The following is an 11077-nucleotide window of genomic DNA, read 5'->3' as shown; positions in this document are numbered from 1 at the left end:
AGATGTTATAATTAAACAAAGTTATTTATCTGTTTGGGTTTATAAATGATAATTAAGATTTAGATTTTATAACTAAATGAGATTTTATGTCGGTTTGTTCAACTAAATTAATATTTTTATTATGATTTTTTTAATATGCTTCATTTGTTTAATTTATGTTTAAATGTAATATGACATGGTGCAATATTGCAATTCCATTAGCTGATAAAACAAGAGGGGGTAACGGTTCACCACTGGGTGATAAACCTAAATATTAGTCGTTCTGTTTTCAGAAGAAGAGAATTAAACAAAGTCATAGTTTAGTTTCGGCTCTTAGTCTTTTCAGTTTAAAGCATATATTTTATAGATTCATTTACTTTTCTTATTTTTTGTTATTACTATTTTGCACATCAATTTCGTTTTTTTTTCTAGGGTAAATTTAGAAAATATCCTCTTTTTATTTAGATTTTTGCAAATACCTTTTTTATTATTATTTTTAAAACAATTTTTAAATACGTAAAATTAATAATATAATCTTTTTCAGCCCCGACGCTGACCCAATGTAAGCACCATGTCCAATCCAAATTCATTTTTTTTTGTTTATATTTTTACCCTAATTATTTAATAAATCTGAATTGAATTAATAAAACTATTTAGATTTTAACCTAAACTTAAACATGTTGTTACCTTCTTCTTTTTTGGCAACTCATCATTGCTTTTCCAGTTCTCTTTAAAATCTAGTAAGTAATTCCAATATCCAGTGAGTAAAAATTTTATTTTTCTCCTAACAATGTCTTATTTTTCCTAGTATTTTTTTTTCTATAAAATCAGTTATATCAATCGATGAGTTACGATAGAAGGATTGGCTAAAAATAAATTGTGACGATGATGCAAAAGAACTATCGCATCGGATGTAGACGATGTGTAAGTCAACCCTGATTTTACTTAAACAGTAATAATTAACCAAAAAACTATATTTTAAATACCAAAACAATTTATTGGTAGTAATTAAATATTTAATTTTTACAAAGTTGTTATATAATTAACAATTTTAGAAATTTATGATCCTAAATATTTTTTAGAAAATAATAATGAATAACAACATTATACCGATATTAATTCATGTGTTATTATCATGGTATAGATTTTAATGATTTATTATTAGTAAAAACTAAAAACACATTAAATAGTTTAATTTGTAAGTTTTTGTAAATGAGAATCATTTAATTGAGGCAAAATTTGGTGAAATGTTGTGTTGAAAAATGGGCTTGGAGCGTTGATTATTTTTCTTTATATAAAATGAAATATATTAAGCGATAGACTTTCTAATATATTTATGTAGATATTATCTTGTATTTTTAAATATATAAAATCAATAAAACATATTTGTGTTAATATATATATATATATATATTACTATAATAATTATTCTTTCGAATTTTGTTTATTATTTATTTTTTAAATTCGATTTTAGTGTTGATTACTAAAAATGTATGTTTAAATTTAAATATGTAAAAAACTGTTATTTTAAATATAAAAGTTTTAATTTTTATTAAAAATAGAAAATGAAGTATTTTTCAAGGTATAACTCAAAAACATATACTTTTCAAAATGACTCTTTTTCTATATGTGGATTTATTCTGAATAAAAACAACTGGACAACAAAATCACTCTATATGTGGGATTACCCTTTTCTTTTTTTAATAACATCCATCCACAATCTATGTCTTAAATCTCCAGTATGCTATTTTGTTTTCAAAATATTGGTTTTATCTGAACTATGATGACAAAGATATATACATTCTGACTTGATTGAACGAGGAAAATTTTATTGAAAAAAAGACTCAAATCAAATCTACTTTTTATGTATGCGGATTCATTCAGAATAAATCCACATAACTCTCAAATGATTTTCTAGTTAATTATGATGCAGAATTATTTCCATGCACTGTCCTTAATGAGGGATATTTCCATGCACTGTCGTTAATAATGGTTTTATTCAACTCATTAACATTTTCAGAATTTGCCCTAATAGATTTATAATCATAATCATAATCATAATCATATAATTTATTGAAGGTGTTTTTGAGTTCATTGAAAGAACTAAGAAAAGACAACTCATTCATTGGGTTTATCTTGTTATGTCATCGTTAAATCAACAACAACACTAATAGTAATTGATCCAAATTTTGCAAACCTAATCAAAAACTAACTAAACAAATAGAGAACATCTATATCTCTTCTTCTTCGATCACCTTAACCATAATGACTTTATCAACTCTGATTAAAAAATAGAATATATTTTATTCGTCTAAATCATCACATTAAAAAGATGGCTGCCAACATATTTTGTACAAAAAATTCTTAAATTGATATTAAGGATGTATTAAACTTTTAAAGAGATTTTGAGGCTAAATTTTATATGTTTTCTGTATATCATACTAATAAAGAATATTCAAGATCTTTAATCTGACTTTCTTGTTATGTTATTGTTTTATAGTTTGATTAATAATTGTATAATTATATGGAGCGGATTCCTTTTTTTATGGTTTACGTTTTCTTCGGCAAGGTAGCCAATTTTTCAAAATATCCAAACTCGATCTTCTTGATATTTTTTCCAACAATTAATTTAGATTACGTATTTTATCCATAAAAAGTTGTTTAGAGATTACGAATACATATATACATTTATATATTTAATAATGTGTAATTCATGTATTTTTGGTGAGTGGAAATTAAAGCATCTGTAAAACAAAACTAAAGTCATGGTCTTTTGGGTTTAGTCCCATATCTGTTCTTTTTTTCTTGTTTTTGGTCAAATTTCCCCCACTAATTAAAACCGTTTATTGAACTCGAGCTTAATTAAGTATACGACCATACCATAGTAACAATTATAAACATTTCAGATTATATTTCAGATGATCCCCGAAATACAAGGTGAAAGTACCCCCAACACATTATCATGACATTCGATCTAAAAATAGTTTTTGTATTGTTTTGGTCGCTAATTCACTATCATGCAGTATGGGCGGTGACAGAAAACGCGTTTTATGGAAACATTATTTTTATTTGACTAAGTGTAAAGCTTCACCAATCATTATTGTAGACTTTATAGTTGTTATTTTATCTCATGTGTTTGTGTAATATAAAAATTTCATAGTAATATTATTAAACTTCCTCCGAAATTTTAGAACATTTTAGTCCAGTTCTATGTATTAGCTATGCCATTTCACACAAACTATTTTTAAAATGAAATGATTGAATTTAACTTTATATATATAGACGTAGACATAAAGATATGTTTAGATTTGTATAAGATTAGCAGAATATATAAGAGTATATGTAATTAGGTATAGAACTAAAACAGCAAATCGACACTTTCAATAATAGTATGTTGAATATTCTTTACTACCAAATCTTTGATTTTTTTAAGTTCATGAAAACAATAAATGATAACTGATAAATTATTAGTTACGTCAAGTGAAAAACGGAAGTTGTCTCTCCCACATGTACATGACGAGACAATTAAACTAACTTGTTCAAAGGAAACAAAAAAAAAAAGTATATATACCTCCCACAAACCTCAAGCAACTACACTCCACATCTCACTTTTCACCAACTAACTAAATCCTAATTAATATAACATATCTCTCACAAGACCGTTCTCTCGTCCTTCATTACCATCTTTCATATCAAACCAAACATTCTCTAATTAGTTTTCATTCTTCTATCAAGAAAATGAAACAACTGTCGACAAAGGTGACAAGCAATGCTCATGGACAAGACTCTTCCTACTTCTTGGGATGGGAAGAATACGAGAAGAACCCTTACGACGAAATCAAGAACCCTAATGGGATTATTCAAATGGGTCTTGCGGAAAACCAGGTAACTATAACTTCGTGTCTTTGACCGATATCGACAAATCTTTGTTGTATTTATTTTTGTTACTTAATCTATATGATATTTTTTGTATGCAGCTATGTTTTGATCTCATAGAGACATGGTTAGCTAGGAATCCGGACGCAGCGGGACTGAAGAAGGACGGCCAATCCATTTTCAAAGAGCTTGCTCTCTTCCAAGACTATCATGGCCTACCCGAATTCAAGAAAGTAAGTAAATGATGTTTTTCTCTTGAACTTATCAATAATAAAAAATATGTAACTTAAGACACGAGTAGCTTAATAGTGTCTTTTGTCTGTAGGCTTTGGCAGAGTTTATGGAGGAAATAAGAGGAAATAGAGTAAGATTTGATCCAAGCAAGATTGTCCTAGCTGCTGGTTCAACCTCTGCTAACGAAACTCTAATGTTTTGTCTCGCGGAACCCGGCGATGCTTTCCTCTTACCCACTCCTTACTATCCAGGGTAATTTTTACACCCTAATTAATTAAGTTAAAGATATTCACTTTCTTATTTCCCAAGAAACATGAGCTGACAGTATTTTATTCGCTTATGTATACAGATTCGATAGAGATTTGAAATGGAGAACGGGGGCAGAGATCGTACCTATTCATTGCTCAAGCTCTAATGGGTTCCAAATAAAGGAGTCAGCTCTCCAACAAGCTTATCAACAAGCTCAAAAGCTTGATCTTAAGGTCAAAGGAGTTCTGGTTACAAACCCGTCTAACCCTCTTGGCACTATGTTGACCAGAAGAGAAATTAACCTTCTCGTTGACTTCATTTCTTCCAAAAACATTCATCTCATAAGCGACGAGATCTATTCAGGTACCGTTTTTGGGTTTGAACAGTTTGTGAGTGTCATGGATGTCTTAAAAGACAAGAACCTTGAGAACAGCGAAGTCTCCAAACGAGTTCATGTTGTTTATAGTCTTTCCAAAGATCTCGGTTTACCGGGTTTTCGTGTTGGTGCAATCTACTCCAACGACGAAATGGTTGTTTCCGCTGCAACAAAAATGTCAAGTTTCGGCCTCGTGTCGTCTCAAACACAGTACCTTCTCTCTGCATTGCTTTCAGACAAGAAGTTCACAAGTAAATACCTCGACGAAAACAAGAAAAGACTCAAGATTCGTCAGAAGCAACTCGTCTCCGGTCTAGAAGCTGCAGGGGTTACTTGTCTTAAAAGCAACGCTGGTTTGTTCTGTTGGGTTGACATGAGACATCTCTTGGACACAAACACATTCGAAGCAGAGCTTGAGCTCTGGAAGAAGATCGTATATGAAGTCAAGCTAAATATTTCACCCGGTTCATCGTGCCATTGTACTGAACCGGGTTGGTTTAGGGTTTGTTTCGCCAACATGAGTGAAGATACACTCGATTTGGCGATGAAGAGGCTCAAAGAGTACGTAGAGTCAACAGATAGTAGAAGAATGATATCTAAAAGCAGCCATGAAAGGATCAAGAGTTTGAGGAAGAGGACTGTCTCTAACTGGGTTTTCCGGGTTTCATGGACCGACCGTGTACCTGTTGAGCGATGAAACTAAATTCATCTTCCCAAGTTAAGACAAAGCAAATCTTCCTATACCAACTCATTTTAAAAAATATAATTCGTTTTTTAATATTGGGAAAATGTATATTACATTATATACATTTTCTTGAATATTATTCACTATATTTTTTTTTTTTTAATATCACTATATTATATTCATTTCTTTATACTATATATGTTTGGCTGAGAATTTGTAAGCCAGTTTTTTATTTGGATGTAAGTTGTACTATCATTAAGTGCACTTGATCCAAATTTATTTGTAATGGCTATTTATATATCTATCTCTTGTAATGTCAATAAAAGCTACGTGTTTATCCATGAAAATGTTAATAGATATGTCCATTTTCTAAATTAATTGTTTACATGTAATACTGTAGTTCATAAATTTTGATATCTCTTGTAGTGTACAAATATCAACCATGTACGTATATATATATAACACACACATTAATTTTATAATTTGTAACGTGTAATAGGTTCTCCTTTGACTCAAATGATCGTTAAGTAACAGAAACTAGTTAAATTGCAACGGAGAAAACCAATAGAATACATAGTCAAAGACTCAGTCCTAGGCCAACTTAGTTTACTTTAATGGAACAAAATATATAGGAAAGCAGTTCGGAGTAACATATAGAGTACAGAGTACTCCTAAATCTGGCTTCTAAGTTTTTTAAAACAATCAAAACACATGAAAGTTAATTTCGATTTGTTCAAAATTTCTTTTTGAGTCAACTTCTCGTTTTTCACTTATCAGCAATAACAGTACTTTATCAATATATTATGAATCAAGTAACTCTTTATTTAAAGTATAGTCGATCATTTATCAATTTATCATATACCGGTCAAAGATTATGATGCTTTTTTTCGTAGACATGATATTGTCAAACTAAATTATTCCAAAAACTACATGTGCTTTGTAACCTTTTTGTTGGTACTGCTACGAACGAAATAATCGAACTCATACTACGTAGATTTAATAAAATATCGTTCATCAACTTTTTTCTTAATAAAAAAATAAGAGAAATAAAATCTAACAAGATATCCAGTATGACGATTTTGTTCCCTTCTGTATCAAAACCGGAGAAATCGGCCGTTAAAGACATATAATGATCCTTACATGTGAGATCATTATATTGGTCGTTGGGTTGTACAACATAAGGTACTTTCCAATTACAGAGATAATATAGACACGTAATATTGATTTTGAGAATTTTGGTTGATATTCTTATGATCTGAGAATTTCTAATCAATGATGTTATTGATTGCATACGACCCATCCAGAACTTGGTCTTACTAAAGAAAATACTAAATTTCGAGATTTGTGATGTGGTCTCGATATGATTCAGATCACAGATATCTATAAGAACAAGCAATCTGGTCGGTTGGTTTTATAACGCTAGATCGAAATCGTAGATTCACATATTTTAGTTGGGGAATAATCCCTTGTCATTGTTTGACATTTGTTCAAAATAAAACAAATTCTTAATTATACATTTTAAGCTTTAGTTAATGTAAAGTTATTTTTTCAAAAACACATTAACATGTTAAGTTTGAACGAAGAATGCAGTCAGGTGGGTTTCACGAGCCTAGGCCATAACTTGCACATGCCACCCCATGACATATGAAAGTACAATAGAAAAATATATAAATATCTAGTCTTCTTAATGTATGCATGAACCATAAACTAATAAAATTGGGCCACAAAGGCCTTGTATTAGTAATCAGCTTTCGATTAATTTTAAAGACGGATACATATATTGCGACCAAAACTGGTGGGTGTAACGAGAAAAGTTTTTGGAGGCCTTTCAAAATGAACCCAGAAAACAAAACCAAAGCTTAGAGCTCTTATGCTAAGGTTATGAAAATCATGCATGGCCAATACATAATATAGAGAGGGGTGAACCAATTGTGAGGTTTCCATATGGAACCAAGTAAGTAGTAATGTAGTATACTAGTTTATAGTTACGACACATACATGGTTTGCTCTATAATTTCATAACGAAGAAGTTTTCCATAAAATATGATTACCATGTAAAACTGGATTATATCTGTTTGCTGCCATAAGCTAGCTGAGCAGATGGCAAGAAATCGTCAAACACTAAAACAATTCGATTATTCCATTTACACTATCCTCTTTTAACTAACATAAAATTCCGTTCCCACAGTAAAGTATTCCAATATTTTCTCTAAGAAACAGATTTATTTTTTCTCTTTTTGACGTCCAGAGATTTCTTTCTTTTTAAGAAAAAGACATTTTTTCTAAGCAAAAAACTTTGGAAAATAGAATTAATTAACGTGCTAGTGAGTGTCGACATCGGGTGGATTATTAAATCAAAATTAATTATGTTGTAAGAAAATCCTTTTGATTAGTTTTATTTGACAAAGTCCTTTAATTGTATTTAAGCATGCAAGCAAATAACTTTCGTTTTTTATTTGTCGCCCAGCATATGTCGCCGAGCCAATCAAGGTTTTATATGGCTTTGTTTACATATACGTCGAGGGGTTTTTGACAGAATGTATAAATTAGTAATCTATTACTTAAGGGTTATTTTATCTAATCCACTTAGTTTTATACTAATATAGATTTCGTTCCTATATTCTTGAATTTTTGTTTCTTGATTTCTTCTTCTCCGTTATTATTCTCTTTTCTTTCTTTTCTTTTTGCTTTATAGCTTGACCCAATACGGAGATAACGATATATATTATATAAAAGATTCGGCAATGTTGGAACTTTTGGATTTGTTTTTGTTAAAGTGGAATTTTTGGATCTTATGAATAAAATGAATTAATAATAAGGTTATAAATTATAGAACATGCAATATATAAAGTGTAATTTTTTGTTACTTTTCTTTTGGTGTGTATAATACACTTTCATTTTTTATTTAGACTATTAAAGTTATTAAAAAAACTGTTGTCTTATAGCAGTCATTTTTTTTCTTTCAAATTATAATTAAAAAAAATTAGAAGCCGATGTAGGATTAAAAATTATTCAATTTTCTCCTCTTTTTTTTCCAACTTCAAATGTCCAACAAAGAGAAAACAACCAGCTTGAAAAAAAAAACAGTAACCAAAGTGAAGAAGATAAAGAAAGAACTCTCTTCTTTAATATATCTGTTTTAGTTATTTGGAAAGATTACTTGTATTTTAAATTTTGTTGACATACACATGATAATATGATATACGTACATTTTCATGCATTTTACGTAGCTAGCTCTGGAAAATGTTCAAATTTGTGTTACGGTAAACTTTCTTTTTATGATGACCTTTCTTTGAAAATAATTTAGTCTTTATGGTAGGTAAAACATGATTCAAAGAATACATATACATATATATATATATAAATATATAAAGTGTGTGTGTGAATTGTGTAATATCACTACAAAAAAAGGTGTATTACATCAATTAAATTATATCACAAACTAAATGATACTAATTTAAATTACTTATTGATAACTGATACAAAATATCTAATTTAACATCAGTTAGGATAATTGATATTAATATTAATTTCTTTGACATCAATTCATCAAAACTGATGCAAATTTATATTAGTTTGTATCACTTTCAAAATATTGATACAAATATATATATTCCCATCACATGAATAATTGATGTATTAACTAATTTTTACTAACATCACTTATAATATTTTTTTTAAATTACATCAATAAAAAATGATGCTGATAAAATTTATATAAATTACGCCAAAGTTAATTATGCGATTTAGTTTCGACTGTTAAAACTGATGTATTTTTTACCCTTAATTTGCCTCATTTAAAATGGTTGACACTAATAAAACCAACTTTACTTTATTAAAAAAAAGAAAATATTAAAAGAATAATGTTTGCATCGATTTTTCAGTAAATGATAGAATATATATCCAATAAACTGAGCGGTAGTAAATTTTTATTGGGCGAGAGATTTTTAGCAAACAAATAATTGTTATTTACTAGTTTCCTTAGTTAACCGAAATTTATGGCAAGAAAAAATCTTTTTGATCAATATCTAGCAGTTACAATATCTTCCAATTTAATATTTTTGTTACAATATCTAACATTTACAATATCTCCTAATTAATAAAACCTACTACGAAAACCAAACCTTATAAAAAACTTCTCCTCATCTTCTATGTCAGTCATATACTTATGTGAAATCAGATTTCTTTGTGAGTCCAGCTTTCTCTGAATAAACTCCATTTTTCCGGTGAGGATGTTGAACCTCTCGGTTAAAAAACACTCCTGTTGGCATCTCAAAGATTTTTATTTTTAAAATGTGATGATGACGTAGTATTCTTCTACTTGTGTCTTACGGAGGAGACATGTGCTTCTGGCGAAGATTGGGAGTGAATCCAACCGGAACTTTTTTCCTCCACGGCAGTCGCCGGTGCAGCAAACGAGAAATCTGTTTTCTTGGCGGATGGTTGTTTTGGTGAAGGAGAGTAATTAGGGACGGCAGTGGCTTGTTGAGAAGAGGGGGAGTTTCTTGACCGCAGAAGCAGTGGTTGTTATGACAAGGCTTCAGATTTTGGCCGCTTGAGTTTTCATAATATCTTTTATTATCCTATTCTCTATTTTTTTTTCTATTAAGTAATTTTGTTGTTTTGGTCAGCTATTATAATTTTAATTATTATTTTCGTAATTGTACATTTGTACTACAATTTCTTCAGTTATTTTATTTTTAGTTTTAAATATTTTTGTAAATGACTCAATTATCAAAATTATTAAAATTTAAATTAATTTTAACATCGATTTATGTAAATAAAATAATTATTAAAATCAAATAATCAAACCAATAGAAATATATAAAATCAAATAATTATTAAAATTAGTTTTAATATCAATTATTTATAACTGATAAAAATATTTAACATCACTTATTATAACCGTAGCAAATATTTATGTTATTTATATTAATTGATGCAAAATTTAGATCACTTTTTGTAACTGATGCATGTTAACATCATTTAAGAAAAGCGATGTAAATATTTTGTATATTAACATCAGTTTGAAAAAATTGGTACAAATTATTTGCATCAATAAAAATGTAAATCATTTGTTAAAGTGATGCAAATTAAATCTGATACAAATATTTAAAATAAATGATGTTAAACAATGTAGTGTATGTCCATGCCTATGACACATTCTGCAGTCCACTGAACTAATGCAAATGGCTTACGTGCATGATTTTCATCACTAGGTCCCTTTTTCCCCAAATCACGATTAACAATATATAATTACATACATTAGGATAAGAACTTTTCCACGCGTCTAGAAATTACGACTCCACTGGAAGTACATATTTTAAAAATTTTGATAACAAATTTCAACTACATTCATATATACAAATAAAAAGCATATACTAATAAGATTTCTTATATTTGAATGTATCGACAATTTCATTATTTGGCAGTATGTAATGCAACACTAAAACAATATGAATATATGATATTTACTATTTAGGGACTTCATGGGTGCATGGGTTTATACAAATTATACGTATTAAATTAAAGGAGAATAATTGCATAATTATGTTTGTCATTTTGCTGTTTGAAGAGAATGTTTGGAACATCCAAATGACTTGTCTTTCGGGAGACTAGTATCGTAATACTCTCTTTCTTATTTATAATTGATCTGTTTGTTTTTTTTTTGTCTAACC

The 11077-nt window shown here is 28.9% G+C and overlaps 1 protein-coding gene across 1 annotated transcript; it reads left to right on the top strand.

Moving 5' to 3' along the window:
* Positions 1 to 3591: 3591 nt before the first annotated feature.
* On the top strand, positions 3592 to 5628 carry LOC104780793 (1-aminocyclopropane-1-carboxylate synthase 9-like). Its single transcript, XM_010505333.2, has 4 exons — positions 3592 to 3864; positions 3957 to 4088; positions 4181 to 4341; positions 4439 to 5628. The coding sequence occupies exons 1-4, from the start codon at positions 3718 to 3720 to the stop codon at positions 5409 to 5411; spliced, it is 1413 nt and encodes a 470-aa protein (XP_010503635.2). The 5' UTR covers positions 3592 to 3717; the 3' UTR covers positions 5412 to 5628.
* The last annotated feature ends 5449 nt before the right edge of the window (positions 5629 to 11077 follow it).

The sequence above is a fragment of the Camelina sativa genome, chromosome 4 (assembly GCF_030686135.1).
Source record: "Camelina sativa cultivar CO46 ecotype springtype chromosome 4, ASM3068613v1".
Taxonomy (NCBI): domain Eukaryota; kingdom Viridiplantae; phylum Streptophyta; class Magnoliopsida; order Brassicales; family Brassicaceae; genus Camelina; species Camelina sativa.
This window is presented reverse-complemented; position numbering and strand designations above follow the sequence as displayed.